Source organism: Colius striatus, chromosome 1 (assembly GCF_028858725.1).
Source record: "Colius striatus isolate bColStr4 chromosome 1, bColStr4.1.hap1, whole genome shotgun sequence".
NCBI classification, from domain to species: Eukaryota; Metazoa; Chordata; class Aves; order Coliiformes; family Coliidae; genus Colius; species Colius striatus.
The window spans coordinates 67,089,149-67,106,178 of NC_084759.1; the positions used below are offsets into that span (position 1 = coordinate 67,089,149).

Below are 17,030 nucleotides of genomic sequence, written 5' to 3' on the forward strand. Positions count from 1 at the left end.
GGCTCGGTCCGTAATCCCCCGGCGCCGCGCGGAGGGACGGCCGCGGCGGGCCCTGCCCTGCCCCGCCGCCCCCGCCGGGCCGGGCCGGGCCGGGCCTCCCCGCCGGGCCGCTGCGGGCTGCGCTGCCGCGGCTGCCCGGCACCGCGGGCCGGCCACGGCGTCCCGACCGCAACCGCGGCTGGGGAGGGCAGCGCAGCGCAGCTCGGCGGTGTTGCCTAAGGATAACGGCCCCGGAGCGCCTGCGTTCGGGCGGACGGACGGACTGACGAACGGACGGAGTCTTACCTCGGGAAAGCCTGGAGAGGTGAGTCTGGAAGAGGAGCCTGTCTGCTCGTGAGAGTGAGATCGTGTCCTGCATCTAACTCCAGTTCTAAACCTTAAAAGCCTGAACGGGAAACGTAACTTACACGCTGTTTATTTGTTTGTTTGTTTCCTTTTCTTAAAAAGAAAACTATTGATTTGATTATTTAACACCGAGATCCATGTATCCACAATTAAATTGGACACAAATCCCGACAGAAGTGGGGTCGAGGGGGATTACCCCACTCCTGTTGGCGAAGGCTCAGCATTACCAGTTTGATAGTTCGATCCATGCATTTCTGACTTCTTTCTCTGCTGCCCGGTGCCTGTGATATACACGTGAGGCTGTCAAACCCTATAGAAAGAAAATGTTAGTAAATACTTCAAAGGCAGTGAAAGGAAGGCAGCTTTCCTGGGATTCCTGCTGTTCCTGCTAAGTTGACCTTGTTTTTAGCAACGTGGTATCTTTTGCAAAAGTTGTGTAGTATAAACCAGTCCAAGTGTTGCAAGATGCAATAATGACTATAATTGGTGCTTTTTTTCTAGTGCACGGTCCACTCGCTTGCTAAGGGGAAAAAAACCCCAAATTAAGACAATGAAAAATGGCATGAACCTTACCTTAAAATCTTTGAGGAAATGATGTGAAGCGTAAATGTTGGTACTGGTTAATAGTGGACACTTTTGATTATTTTGTTTTCGAGATTCAGGGTAGTCAAGTTCAAAGCAAGTAGTAAGAGGATTGTTGTGTTTAAAATCGGTTATTTCCATTGTTACACATGAGTAAATTATAGTTTCAGTTGTTATGGTTTTTGAAACAGCATGACTTTGCCTTCAGTTGTCATAGCTGGGGTTTTTTTTCCCTCCTGATATTTTCGGTGTCATTTTCCTTGCGTGTGCATGCTGAAACCATCTGATTAGAAAAATACACGGTGCAGATGATAATGGGACTGTCAGAATGTCTAATCAGCAAGGGTAATCATGGCAAGCAAGCAGCAAACAACTTGAGGGAAGAGCACATTGGGTTTAAAAAATGCTACACCACCCTTCCATGTCAGTATCTCTCAGCTTTGCCTTCTCATATACCCCTGCATGTCCTAACCTTTGTCATCCAATTTACACCCAAGCTCTGTCATTCGGGTTCAGCACTGTTCAGCCTTCTTTACGTTGCCATCTCTTTTCATTAGCATCTCTTAAATCCTCTTCGGTGGAATGGCTTGTTTACTGCCTGTGAAACGTGACACAAATTACCTCTCATGTTTTCCTGCCCTAGCAAAGTGATGTGACTGGCATAGTTTACATAAAGTAGGCAGGGTGTGAATTTGAATGGGTAACATTCATTTATATGCATGTGCACACATGGAAACATATATATATATATAGTATAGATATTAATTCAGAAGTGTAAACCTGCTGTGTTTTAGCTGTATTCATGCCCTTGTGTTCACTTTTGAGAGTTCCCTTGGCAAATGAGTGCACTGAGATGTTGGCAGAACTGGTGAATTTTAGACAGTGGTTCCAGAAGCCTTGCACAGAGCTTATTTGCTGTATAGAAGCGTGAGTACCTGTGTCCTGTTAACCCATGCTAGCAACAGAAACAACACACCATGACTGGGTTGTCCAGTCCACTGTAATTTGTAATTTACTGTGGTTTAAGTTATGATGCACAATACACACAGCTAGTTTCCCCTGAACAGCTTCCAGAAAAACAATACATTTGTAGAAACTGGTCTGCAAAAAAAGTGGTAAGTTTTAAAAATCTAAACTGTATTACTAATAATCCACAGATCCAGAAGAGAAACTCAGTCCAAATAATGAAATTTGTTTAAAAGGTTTTTTACTACTACAAGATGCTCAACCATCAGATGGATCAAAGATAATCATATGCATTTAATTCTAAAGCTATGAATTATACATACATGAGTTCACAGTGTTGTGTGATGTATATGCACATCCTGGAGTGCCAGTGAGAGGTAGCTGTTTGTTTGACAGATCTTTAGTACTGAGGTTACTAGGCTTTGCATATGAATTATGTGCACTTTCTGTGCCCACAGACTATGGAAAAAGCAATATGATGTAGCAGAAACTGATAACATTTGAAAAGTGTACTTTAAAAAGAGGCCATAGGATTTATGTATGACCTATGATTTAAACTGTTAGGCACAGTGACCAGTTCTGGGCTCCTCAGCTCAGGAGGGACAGAGGACTTCTGGAGAGAGTCCAGCACAGGGCCACCAAGATGATCAGGGGACTGGAACATCTTTCATATGAGGAAAGGCTGCAGGAACTGGGGCTGTTTAGTCTGGAGAAGAGGAGACTGAGGGGAGATCTTATTAACATTTACAAATATCTAAAGGGTGGGTGTCAGAAGGTTGGGACATCCTTTTTTTCTGTTGTAGCTAGCAACAGGACAAGGGGTAATGGGATGAAGCTGGAACACAAAAAATTCCACTTAAATATAAGAAAAAACTATTTCTCTGTTCAGGTGAGGGAGCCCTGGCACAGGCTGCCCAGGGAGGGTGTGGAGTCTCCTTCCTTGGAGGGCTTCAAGACCCACCTGGACATGTTCCTATGTGACCTGATCTAGGTGAACCTGCTTCTGCAGGGGATTTGGATTAGATGATCTCTGGAGGTCCCTTCCAACCCCTACCCTTCTATGATTCTATGAGGGTAAGGTGGAGCGGCTGCTTACTATTTTTTCAGCCCCTTGGGCTTGATCCAGTACCCTTTATCCAAAGCTCATTTCCATGAGCATGTGCCAGGGTTAAATCTGCAGGTTAATTTACAAACCTCCAAATCTTTGAGGGGGAAAAAAGTGATACCTTGACTTCAAATCACACAGTCCCTTAAAGAGCTAGCATCCATTCTTGGAAATTCACTTGTTGCCTGTAGTGGCCGGCACATTGGAAGTGCGGGCTGTCACACTTAACATAGAAGCGATACATAACGTACGGCTGAACTTCAGCTCTTACGAAGTGATGTAACAAGGATCATGTAGGTGGAGGTCAAATCCCAAAATAAATCCCAAAGTCTTAGCAGGGTTGAACCTGAGAGGCTCCGTGAGGATTTGAAGTGTGTCTTAACTAAAATGATGTAAGTGATCCTATGCAGCTTATCACTGCTTCCATAGCAATAAGTAAAATGTTGTTGAAAGCCTCAGGAACAACACTGTATTCAGCAACTACACAAATATGTAAGGTCCAGTATGTATGAAATTGTATGTAAAGTCTCCTTTTACTTTGCAAGAGTGATATGTTTCACCTTGAAAAGCTTTGAATTCTGTCATATTTTCTGTCTGTAGTCCTTTTAATCTAAATAAGTAAGATTTAAGAACATTAAGTGGTGGTGTAAACAGGCTGTCATTGCTTAATAAACAACTTCGTTTGCTTTATATCAAAAGTATTAACATTTGTTTGTTTAGTGATACTGAATTAAGTTAGGATCAGTTAACGTACTCTGCCCAAAAGGGGAACTGCTAGAGTAGCCAAAATGTGAAATATCAATGCTCTCACAGGGAGACTGTAGTAATTCAGACTTCTTTCACAGATGTTAATATTTATGAGTATATAAATGATGGATGTCAGGAGGTTGGGACATCCCTTCTATCTATTGTAGCTACCAACAGGACAAGGGGTAATGGGATGAAGCTGGAACACAAAAAGTTCCATTTAAGTATAAGAAAAAACTATTTCACTGTTCAGGTGAGGGAGCCCTGGCACAGGCTGCCCAGAGGGGTTGTGGAGTCTCCTTCCTTGGAAGTCTTCAAGACCCAGCTGGATGTGTTTCTGTGTGACCTGATCTAGGTGAACCTGCTTCTGCAGGGGGGTTGGACTAGATGATCTCTAAAAGTCCCTTCCAACCCTACCATTCTATGCTTCTATGTTTGACAGGCCTCACAGTTCATCTTGGTGGCTTAGCTGATAGCCAGCAACTTCCTAATTTTGATATAAGTTGCAATATTTTAATGTATGCCTATGTGTTAAGGTTTTTTTTTTGCTACTGATTATGTGCAAAATTGCCAGAAACCCAGCCCACAAAGCTGCTCAGAGGCCTTGACTGTGTCTGCACAACAGTGGGTGCTGAAAAACGTCTGTTTCCTTATGCTGCTCTGGTATGTGTTCTTAGAGCACTGCCAACCTGTGAGGAGGTATATGTGAGTGTATCCCATAATCAATTGGTAGGAGGCTCCAGAGAATGGGGGAAAACCAGTTTTGGCTTGCTTAATTTGAAGCAGACTTGAAAAGTTTCTCATTTCGGACGTTCAGCACAGTGCAATTTGCTGCAAACGGGTGAATAGACTTGAGAAAGGTGAGGAGTTACGATTGTGAACTGTGCACCACCTCCTTTTGGCCTGAAGTGAGGTTGTTTTCAGCCCAGTTATTTTCAGCCTCCCATATTAGGTTCAGTCATTTTGTATTAGGTAGCATATGTAGCTTCTGTCTCAGTACCTTATTCCTGGGTATGTGGTTTTCTGCCTGTCTTCCGTAAGAAGTCGACTGGATGGTACAGCTCCTAAAATTGAGATACTGCAGCCTTCGTACCTCTAGTTTAAAGTCTTTAATGTTATAAAGAGATAAACAGAGGCTTATTTTCAAAATTAGGAAATTCTTATGTGAATCTGAAGGTTTTATATGTTACTTGGACTTGTATTTGCTGTCAAACAGCTGGCTGTCTTGATACAGCAGGGGTTTTTTTTTATACCAGACAGTGCACAGAAAATAGTTTGACACGAAACATCAGTTGCTGTTGCGGCCAAAAGGAAGAAAAGAGTACTTGTATTATTTGCATTTTGAGTAGGCAGGGAAAGCTTTCAGTAATGTAGAATTTGTTGTCCTTCTAGTAGGATGTGAGCCCTTTCTCATTTAGCTCTAGTTTCAGTCTCAATGATTTATGACTGAAAAGCAATATTCTTTGAGTGTGGCATTTTTATTTGTCTCTTAGTACAAGTGTTAGCAAGGAAAGAAATAATGAGACCATGTTAAAATCCTACTCAAGACATTGGTAAAGATGTCAATCTTTCAAGACCTAGGATTGCTTCAGATAAGTTTTATTTTGCTGTCTGACACTGGAAAATTCTTTGACTAAAGGCAGTTTTTGTTTTCCGTAGTTTGATGGAGCACTGGAACTGGCTGCCCAGACGAGTTGTGGAGTCTCCTTCTCTGGAGACATTCAAAACCCACCTGGACGTGTTCCTGTGTGACCTATTGTAGGTGATCCTGCTCTGGCAGGGGTTCCAACCCTTAAGTTTTTGTGATTCTGTGACTCAGTGTGCTTAAGGTTAAGTCACTTAGTTCTGGAAAATAAAAAGTTACAAGGATACTTTAAGGATGCAGTTCTCCAATCTGTTTGCCTAAACCTGGGTGACTAGATTCATGCTCAGAGGACTATCTATGTGTCAGCCTGTCTATGTGGCTACTTCAGTCTGCTCCAGCAGAGCCACCACAGGGCATGGCTGAGCCCTGCAGCCAAGGTGGTGATACCTCAAGGAAAACACATTTAAGAAAGGGTAAAATGCTGCACACGCAATGTGTGTAGGGGGGGAAGTGTGAGAAACATCTCTGTAGACACTGACATCAGAAAAGGATGGGTTATTGTAGGTGCTGGAGCAGAGATTTCCCTGCAGCCCATGGAGAAGTCTTTGCTGGAGCAGATATCCGCTGTGGAGGACCCCATGGTGGAGCAAGTAGCTATTTCCTGATGGAAACTGCATCCAGTGGAGAGTAGCCCATGCAGGAGCAGGTTCTCCTGACATGAACTGTGGCCTGTGAAGGACCTATGCTGAAGCAGATATATCCTGAAGGACTGCAGCCCATGGAGTGGGCCCACACTGGAGTGGTTGAAGGACTGCAGCTTATGGACAGGACCTGTGCTGGAGCAGGGAACAGTATGAGGAGGAAGCAGGAATAGAGAGGAAGTTTTATGACCTGAGCACAACCCTCCATTCCCTACACTCTGTGCTGTTATGTGTGTTGGAGGAGGTGTAGGCGTTGGGAATGTAGGATGAAGTTGAATCTGAGGGGAGAAAAAAGGAGGAGGTGTTTTTGTCTTTGTTTCTCACTGTCCAACTCTATTAAATTAATTTTTCCACTTTGCACCTGTTATGCCTGTGATTGATTATTGGGTAAATGATCCTTCTTTTCTTGACCCATGAGTTTTCTCATCTTACTTTCGCCCACTGGGCTGCTGAGGAGAGGGAGTGAGAAAACAGCTCAGCCAAGGTCCCACCACACCATTGAAACAATTATGTTTTTAAATACAAAGCTGCACTCTATTCAGTTCTCAAAATTGTCTTGTAAGCACCATCTTTTAGTGTCAGTTTTGGGACTGTAGATCCCAGCTAGCTGGAGCTGTCTCTCTGCGGCCCTGCCAAAAGATGTTTGTGGAGTCTCATGTCTCTGCAGTGTTTTCCTGAAGGCTCCATGATTGTTTTAAGCTGCTCCCTCATCAGTCACTTGCCAGATTTTGGATCCAGGTTTGAAGTGCTGATCTCCTTCCTAGACCATTAAACATGTTTATCATTAGCAATCTAGGAGGCCTAGAAAGAACAAATATTTCTCCTTTACCCTATAGCCAGTAGTTTGTCAGAATTTTATGTGCATCATGAGGGACAAGCCACATTGCTTCAGGAGGACTCACCACCTGTGCTGTACTCAAATCATTATGTTGTTTTGTTTTTTCTAGTCCTGTGTTGTGTCTCTCTCTACCACAGCTGGGTATGCGTGGCACAATTCATTGCTTAGTAGTAGGATTGTGTTTCTGTCAATTTTTTCACTTCTTCTCTCGTCCAGTCTATTACAGAATAAGAGTTCAGGCCACACTGCATATTGAATTTGGATTTTACAGCTGCAGTACTGTAAGGGCTCTGAAACGAGCTCAAATTTTGCCTGTGTATTTATATTTTGTAGCTTCTGGTTATTTTCTAGAGTAGGCAAGCCCCATTTTTCCTTTCCTATGCCCTTATTTGTTCTTGCCAAGCTTTTATTCTGCAATATCTTTCTGTTTAAGAGAAGGACTAATAGTGTTCCAGATGAGTCTGTACTCCTGTTTCATGAAGCGATTTTACCGTCCTTTGCATCATTTAACACTTTCCATATATGCTTCATTAGTTACCGTGTCAGCAAGCCTGCCCTGCCCTGGGAAGGGCATTACACTGAGCTTTGTACATATATACTGTACACATATAGTGTTCAGGTTCTCTTTCTAAGAGCATATGGTTAATTTGGAAGCAAGGCAGTAGTTTTTACATGCCTTTCACCTGTAATTCATTGATATCTATTCTTACGTTGCATGTCAAATTGGGAAATTGGTGTAGTTGTTGTGGGTTACCCTGAAGTTCCTTGCATTCCTCATTTCTCCTGCCCACAGTACTTCTTGTCATCCTGGGATGATCTTGTCTCACCACTCCTTCTTTTTGTCAGAATCATTAATGGGAGATTTTCCTATGGAACCCTGAGAAATATTGTTCTTAAACTTTTGCGGGTGACTATTTAATCCTATTCTTTCTTTCTCTCTTCTAAGAAGCTACTTTCTAATCCAAAATGGTGTTTGATTTCAAGTCCTGTGACTTGTTTCTTTACTGGCATAGCTTTTGGAAGTCTAAATGGGGAATACAACCATTTCCTATATTTGGTGCTCTGCTGATGTAGTCAAACCATTCCAGGAGATTTGGAATATCTCATTCCAGTAATAGTGTCTAGTTCCAGACTAGTAATACCTTGTTTCTGGAGATTAGCAACATCTGGAGAAGCTTTTTCAGTTTGAAGTTTAAAGAAATACTGGACTTAATGTTTTTTTTTTTTAAACAAACTTTTAAGAACTGATGCAGCAATGACAGATCTGGAATTCCATGTGTCACACCTATAGCATTTGAAATCTAGGTCATTGTTCATTACACTCCAGGTTCAGAAGCAACATGTCTTTTCAGTGAGAAAATACATGTGTTTGCTAGTGAATTATCTACAGCACCCCTAGACTTCAGAAGATTTTTATAGTCATGTAATTGTATTAACAAAGTTCTTTATTTTGTTAGAAGTTATAGACCAGGTTGACCTTTGTTTAAGAACTGTTGTAGGTAGACATCAACCTGATTGTTGATCACCAGAACTAATGGCAGTGTTATTGTGTTAGAACTAGTCAATATCTTAATTCAGTACTAACTTTGAGCTTACAGAAAAGTTAATGCTTTGTTTCGCATTATTCTTTTTTTTTCCTCACTGTGAAGCTTTTAAAACCTTGAAGAAAATAGAAATTTAATGAGGATTCGTAGAGACTACATGACACACTTCAGTGGAAGAGTGACAACTCCCTCCCTCCTGCAACGTGATGGAGTTCTGAGTTAGAACACCAATAAAATTATTTGGCTGAGCTTTAAAAGAGAGCAAGGTCTACACAGAGCAGTAAAATCCAAGCAGCTCATGCCACTTCACTCTTTCATGAAACTTGGCATAGCTCAAAGCAGTGGAAATTAAACAGGCAACAAGAGCAACTATCAGTAGGAAGAAGCAGTTTGCTACTGTGCCTTACTTTCTTTATGTGCATAATGATTTGTCAGCAGGAAACATGCTGCTCTGGTTTTATAAGAAGCAGCTGTGATGCCCTGGTTGCTGCCTTATAGCCTCCTGTAGTAACTTCAAGTCTTGGAACCTGGGCAGTGAGAGAATGAAAGTTGTAGATTTTGTAAGCTCAGCTTTGAAAAAATCAGTAACAACAAAGGAAAAATACATTTTCTTCTTACTTTGAATTAAGCTTAAATTAATATATGAGAAATGGGAGTTACCTTAATACTCATTGCTATGGTAAAATAAATCTTCTAATCACCAGAGCACTATTCCATGTCACCTATCTAATTCCATGCTACAAAATATGTGGTAGAAGTAGTGATTCTAGCTAAATATGATTTATGAAGAAGTTTCCTAGAGATTTTTGGCATCATACCTATTTTGAAATCTATTTATTTTATTGTTTAGTTTATCAATAACAGTGATTGTCTCTCAAAGACTGACTGATTTAAAAATAAACGCTTATGAATGTTTGTAATGGACATACATTAACATATACATAAATATTTTGGCAGGTGGTTTTTGAACAGGAGAAATTAGCAGAATTACTAATGGGAAATACTAATCAGATTTTCAGGTGTTAAAAGATGCCCACGGGCTATTTCTGACTAATTTCATATAATCATAGAGTCATAGAATGGCAGGGGTTGGAAGGGACCTCCAGAGATCATCTAGTCCAACCCCCCTGCAGAAGCAGGTTCACCTAGATCAGGTCTCATAGGAACATGTCCAGGCGGGTCTTGAAGACCTCCAAAGAAGGAGACTCCACAACCCCTCTGGGCAGCCTGTGCCAGGGCTCCCTCACCCTCACAGTGAAATAGTTTTTTCTTATATTTAAATGGAACTTTTTGTGATATATCAACCTCCTGACACCCAGCATGTAGATATTTGTAAATATTAATGAGATCCCCACTCAGTCTCCTCCAGACTAAACAGCCCCAGTTCCCGCAGCCTTTCCTTGTATGAAAGATGTTCCAGTCCCCTGATCATCTTGGTGGCCCTGCACTGGACTCTCTCCAGCACTTCCCTGTCCCTCTTGAGCTGAGGAGCCCAGAACTGGACACAGGACTCCAGATGAGGCCTCACCAGGGCAGAGCAGAGGGGGAGCAGAATCTCCCTCGACCTGCTGGCCACACTCTTCTTGATGCCTCCCAGGATGCCATTGGCGTTCTTGGCCACGAGGGCACATTACTGAATAATTTCATTATTTCTAGTTGAAAAAATAAGTTTACCTGTTTTATATTTTGAAATATATATTTTACATTTGAAAAAAAAAAAAAGTTGTATATGATTCCCTGTAGTTGTCTAGGAGTTGAGTAGAGGGTAAGTCAGGTATGTGTTTTTTAAGAAATTAAGTGCATATCATAGACCTAATAATGATTGTGATCTTTACTTCATGACTGATTCAGGGCAGAATGTTAGTTTCTGTAAGATCTCTGTGTCATTTGCTGCTAAAGCCAAATGCTGTATGGTCAGTGAGACAGAGGATTACAGGTGAAACAGGGACAGTAGATGGTCTGAGGTAGCTGAATGATCACAGGAGAATTTCAGTCTGGTGATATCTCAAAGAAAAGTAGTTCTTGAAAGGATTTTCAAAACATTAAAAAAAATTGAAATTCAAAGCTTTCACTTAAAGTCTTCCAGTCCCTCATTTTTATGACACTCAATTTAAGTCTTAAAACCTGTTTTGCAGGTGATAGATGTGATATGAATTTGGTTAAGGCATCGAAGGCCACATCTGGAAGGGAATTTAGGTCAATTTCCTAAATCTTATGGGAGCTAGGCTGCTAAGTATCTTAACAGAACTTGTCTTGGAACAGTATAGTAAATATGACATATGGAAATAGATGGGGAAAAAATGTAGTATATGTTTAGTGCAGAGTTTAGATAATATAGAATGGCATATATTAAGCTGAGGGATACATTTCCTTAATTATCTGCTTGGTTAATATGCATTTTCAGAATAAAAGACTGAGTCATAAAATAGATGAAATTAGCACGAGGAGATCAACTTAAAGTGTATTACCTACCATTTTTTGGTTGGCTTTCTAACTGTAATCTTCTTCTAATGAGATTTTAAATACAATTTCGTTATGGATAATAGGTGTGACAGTGTAGGCATTCAGAGAGCCCAGAGATTGAAAAGGATATAGTGTAATGTAGCCCTTTGCTTTACTTGCAATGAATTTTCTTTGTTACGTTTTCACTATAACTTTTTATGTCTTGTATAAATAACTCAAGAAACAGGTACCATATCTTGTGTTTAAATGTCACTGGCTGTTCTTCAAATGATTGAATTTACTTTTTGCTGTTCCATTATTTCAACAAATCATTCTTTTTAAGTACTGAGCATTTCTTCTGCAGTCTTCACAAAATATTTTTCCCCTCTTTCAGCTCTCGTTTAGACGTTGATATGTAAAGCAAAATGGCAAAAATCAACACCCAGCACTCCTACCCTGCTATGCACAGACTATCTGTCAGAACTACTGATGAAGATATTGAAAGGATTGAAAATGGCTATATCAGGTAATATATTCCTTTCATTACAGGCAAGAGAACAGATTGCTACAGAATTTGTGACACTTGTCTAGCTTTGCATTATGGGAGTGTAATATCTTAATATTGTTGACCCAGGACACTCAAGCTGACTTAACAATGTATATTCAAATTAAAAAAGACATGGCAAAAGGAAGATTGTCATGGCTTGCAGTTTTGGAACCAGGATCTGTGTTGCCTCAGGAGTAAAGCCCATTTTCACATCAGTGGGAATTACTCCAATGTTTCTCAAGCCACTGTGCAGATATTATGGTCTGTGATGCCCTCAGAGTCTGTGGGATTTGGAGAAAAAGGGTTCCTCACAGTGTCATGCAGTGAAAAGCCTCAAGAAGGTTTTTGGGTTTGTTTTTTTAAATTAGCCTTTGCAAATGGCCTAGTTCCTGTCACAAGTAACATTTGTATAAAGAACAGCAACATCTTGTATGATGTCTCTCTATGGCGCAACTGTAACAGTTTATTTATGTTCACATTTGTCTGTTTTGATAGTTTTAAAGTGGCTGTTTAAAATGTGCCAGTGAGTTTACATTTACATTTTACACAGTACCAGTCATTTGCTGACTTTGGGCAAACCTTGCTGTGCCTGCAGGAAAGTGTCTGATGGTCCACAGTACCTGTACAAGTCGGTAGGTTTGTTGATCAGTGAAGCTGGTGAAGGGTCTGGAGAACAAGTCTTGTGGGGACCATCTGAAGGAGCTGGCATTGTTTAGGGTTGTAGTAAAGTGGGGATTGCTCTCTTCTTCCCAGTAATGAATGATAGGACAAGAGGAAATGGCCTCCAGTTGCACCAGGGGAGGTTTAGATTGGACGTTAGGAAGAACTTTTTCACCAAGAGGATTATTAAGCAGTGGAACAGCCTGCCCAGGGAGTCACCATCCCAGGAGATACTTAAAAGACACATAGATGAAGTGCTGAGGGACATGGTTTAATGCTGGGCCTGGCAGTGTGAGGTTAGTGGTTGGACTCAATGATCTTAAAGGTCTGTTCCAACTGTAATGATTCTATGATTCTACAGACTGGAAAAAATATTCTCCTTTTGAGTTATCAGAGTCAGCCACCTCCATGTGTGGACCTTGTCAGACTGTCTTTTGCTGTTCAAATGTGTATCCAGACTAGAACACTCAAAATCCTGCTGGGCTGATAGGCTGCCTGCATTAGGATAATTTTGGATTGCACACTCCTGGCATCTAGTAAGTATGCAATCCTTGTCCTCTTTGAATTGCTCCTTTATTTTCCTTCTTTCCTCTTTGCTTATGTGATACTTTCAGTTGTGTGGGTGTACCTCCTCTAGTGAAAGTGGAACTGCTTTTATTCTGCACAGGATGACTTGCTTGACTTAGTTACACTACCCCACGGTCTCCTTAGGGAGATTTGCAGGAGCTGAGTCCCTTTGTCTCCATTTACAGTGATATGTCAGATACGGGGAAAACAGTTAAAAATGTGCTGCTTCCTCTTTTAAATGTCCTTTTTGTAGAGGGTATCAGTGATTGCCACTTCATAGAACTGAATTACTAGCAAGAATGTGAGAGTGTAGTTATAAAGGTTTAAATGTAGAATTAAATCACTGCAGTCATCTGCAGTTTCAGAGACAATTACTTGCTTATGACAGATAGAGGGACTGAAAGATGAATTGTACTTTATCATGATGATGACGGTCTTGAAGAGCCATTTATTTAAAAGCAAGTTTGCTGTTATCAGCACTAATTAAAGGAGTTGGTATATGAGTAAAAAGATACCATCTCATTCTGTAAAAGAGATCTCACACTTAGAGGTTTTTGGATTGCTGAAATGATAGCTACTAAGTGTAGGAAATGCTTTTGTAATACCACTCGTAGAATTCTGATACACATTAATTCAGATTTGGTTTAAATTACATCTGAAACAAAAGACAGATTTTAGCTCTTTGATGTCTTATAGTAAAATATACAACAGACATAAAGAAGCTCAGGTTTTCTAGAGTATCAGCATTTCTCCTTTGCCTTTATCTTTCTCTAACTCCTGTTGGCTGTAGCTCAAAGAAGCAATTAAGCACATTACTTAGTTCTCCTTAAAGTCAGTGGGTGTTAAGTTTATGCTTAATGCTAAGGATATGTTGAAGTGCTGTCCTGTAGAATGAGGTATTATCAAGGAAAAGCATTCACTGAAACAGTTAAAAGAAGGCTCTTGGTGGTCTTTTAAGCTGTCATTCTCAAGTATGCTGGAGTAGGTGATTCATGCACCCCTATCCTTACAGTGTAGTTGATTCATTTTATTAAAACAAGAATCAACAAAACAAAAATAAATGATTCTTCACTTTTAAAATCCAGCCTCTGTATAAAAATATGTCAGATAGGACAGGCAGCACATTAGCTTCTGGACACAGGCTGGCTATGGAAAAGTTGGAAGTCAGATCCAGCTGTGCCTTGTAGACATCTGGATTTCAGTGTCTTTATGTGAGCAGGTGCTGAAGTTCCTGCTGTCATGAGTGGAGATGTGGTCAGTACTAAGAGTCAGTGGTGTCTGGGGAACTGTTCAGCTTACCCTGAAGTTGAATAGCTCTTCAGGCTTGTTTGGCCATGTCAGTAATGAGAGGTATTTAGTTGCCTTAAAATAGATATCTAAAGCTATTTGAAATACCACAGAGTATCTGAAGCATTTAGCTGCAGATAGTGGATACCAGGTGAGACCTGTGTGCTCTGGAGAGGTCAGGTAAAGTATTTTGAGGTATTTCAAGTGTTAATTGAGTCCTTCCTATATTGAAGCAGCTGAATCAAGCCCGTAGGTGGCAACTGACTGTAACGGGAACTTAGATACTCAACTGATATTAGAAACCCCAATTCAGGTCACTGACAAATCTTGCCCCTGAAGGCTGTCCCATAGCCATTGCTCAAAAGGACTTCAGCAATTGCTGTTTAACTAATCAGAACTTCAAAACAATTGCTACTAAATGAAAAATCTGGATTATTTGCCTGCATTTTAGGTGAAAATGTTCTTCTATGGTTTGCTTGAAGATCTTTATGCCAATTTGGAGCCAAATCAAGGGATAGATGCTAATGTCCTTCCCAGAGCTTGCTCCCCTTGATACCTTGAAGATATCTTACCTCTAAGATATGTAGTGACATTGCTACCCTTAGGGAAATGAAATATTTTGCAGCATAAGCCAAGGAGGCACAATCATCTACTGATGTTTCTGCTTTGTAAATTGCTCTCTGTTTTGTGGCACACTGTGCATTCTCTTCTTGTGTTGATTCCAGACCGTGTAATGCCCTTGGATAGTTAATGGCAGTGGTTAGTGTTTTGTTGTAGATACCAAACACTCTGAGTCCAGATGAGAATGACTCCATTTGTGTAAAAGCAAAGAAAAAGCTATGCCACATGCATTGATGGTGTTATGTCAAAAGCTTCATCTGTAGCTGTCCCTCTGCATCAATGTAAAACCGTCTGACAAATAAGGCCTCTTGCGTTATCTGGCAGGGTTAAGGAAAGTTGGGAATGAGGATTTGAGTTTTATAATAGGGAATTACAATAATGGAAGGAAGAGTTCATTTTAGATTTATGTTTTCACTTGCATGAAAAATGTTTGTGATTGCTGTGTAACATTGGACAGGTGCATTTTTAAGAGTTGCCTGGTGAAGTCCTCTGTGTTAACTTTCCATTTTTCTCTGCCCTGCTGAGGCCTCATTTGGAGTCCTGTGTCCAGTTCTGGGTCCCCCAGCTCAAGAGAGACAGAGAACTTCTGGAGAGAGTCCAGTGCAGGGCCACCAAGATGATCAGAGGACTGGAGCATCTTCCTTATGAAGTGACAGGACAAGGTGTAATGGATGAAAGCTGAAACACAGAAAGTTCTGCTTAAACACAAGGAAAAATTGTTTTACTGTGAGGGTAAGGGAGCCCTGGCACAGGCTGCTCAGGGAGGGTGTGTAGTCTCCTTCCCTGGAGGTCTTCAAAACTTGCCTGGACATGTTCCTGTGTGACCTGATCTAGGTGACCCTGCTTCTCCAGGGAGCTGGATTTGGATGATCTCTAGAGGTCCCTTCCAACCCCTACCATTCTGTGACTATATTGTTTTCTGATCCTGTTACAGATGCACATAAGCTGTATTTGTAAAAGTGAAAAAAGCATCATAGTACTGTTTCCACAAAATGATTTTGATTTTCCTGAGTTGTCTACACATGTTACTGATAGGACATTTTTTGGTAAGGTAATCCTGAATGTATTTACAAAATGTTAGATTTGGTTAACCGAGAGGAGGTGTGGTCACTGCAGCTGAGCCCAGGTTGTGACTATGATCCTGTCTTAAGAGTCATAGTTACTCCTGTAACGTACGGACACTAAAAGCAGTTGAGTTACTGCAACTTAGTGAGATACTCCTCATTATCCGAGTCACTGATTGAACACAAACTTCTCATCCATGCAAATATGAAATAAAAGACCCTGGCTTAAGCCTCTGTGAAAGGCTTTGCAGTTCTGCAAAACAGATTTTTTTCCCACATGGGCACTGTGACAGTTAAAGTAGTTTTCTAAGAACTCTTCCTGTCTTCTTTTAAAAACATGTTATCAGGACTCAATAACTGGTAAGAACCTAGAAAGCAATATTAGGATTTATTGCTGTCATAAGATCACACAGAATGTATTTTTTTTCTGTAAAAAGGAATAAAAGGACTTCAAAACAGATAGTGTGGTCTTAAAGACTGACTAGTCCACTATCCTTTCTCCAGCAGGTCTGTGAGCAGATGCTCCAGGAAAAAAGAGAAAAGTATCTGCAACATACTTTCCTCTAACACTCTCCCAGCATCCAGCTGAGGAGACTTCTTGAGCTGAATATGGGCTCTGGGTATCTGGTAATCCACGATGGATTTCTGTCCCATGAGTTTGTTTATTCTCCACTAGAACCCAGATTAACTTGGGTATCTACAGTATTCTCAGCACCCACAACACAAACTGGGTTAGAAAAGTTATTCAGTACTAAGTACTGTGTCTATTGGTGTCTTTTTATTAGAAGAGGAGAACAGTTAACTAAGCTGAGAATTCTGGGACCTATCTTTTTTAGTGTGGTTCTTTGTGTAGAAATAATAGTTTTAATTCTCTCTTTGTCAGTTTCTCAGCTGTGAGTACACACAACATTGAGCTGCTAATTATCCTTTCGTGGACATCCAAAATGCTGTTGCCAGTTCTTAGGAAGATACTGCCAGTATCATTATAGTCAATGTTTTCCTGGCAATACAGATTAAGGGAATCATGGGAGAGTTCTCGTTTGCATTACAAAAGGAGAGGGGGCGGGGAAATGATCCTTAATGGTTGTGACAAAGTCTTGTGAAAGTGAATACTAAAGAGTGAAAAACACAGAGAAAATCATAAAAAAATCCAGAGTGAGCCCTTGTAGAGTCCAGTTCCAACGAGGTCAGTTTCAAAACTCCATTACTGAAAGATAAGGCTACAGTTCTGTCTGTTTTTCTCAAAGGCTGATTCTTTCAGTGCTAGTAAGGAGTCTTACAATTATGGGAACTCAAAGGAGCTGGCATACATTGCATGTAAGCTTAATGTTGTAATCATGATCTGCAGTTGTGTGCAACTGGGCTGTTTCAGCGTTTTCCGTGTCTGAGTTGGAGAACCTCAGCCTGAGCCTGTGGTGCCTCATCTCAT

The 17,030-nt window shown here is 40.9% G+C and overlaps 1 protein-coding gene across 1 annotated transcript in view; it reads left to right on the forward strand.

Moving 5' to 3' along the window:
* Positions 1-214: 214 nt before the first annotated feature.
* CNGA3 (cyclic nucleotide gated channel subunit alpha 3) overlaps positions 215-17,030 on the forward strand; it is a 36,009-nt gene continuing 19,193 nt past the window's right edge. The window contains exons 1-2 of the mRNA XM_061988502.1: positions 215-304; positions 11,250-11,381. Coding sequence (XP_061844486.1) covers positions 11,281-11,381 — 101 coding nt within the window. The 5' untranslated portion in view covers positions 215-304; positions 11,250-11,280. The remainder of the gene's footprint in view (positions 305-11,249; positions 11,382-17,030) is intronic.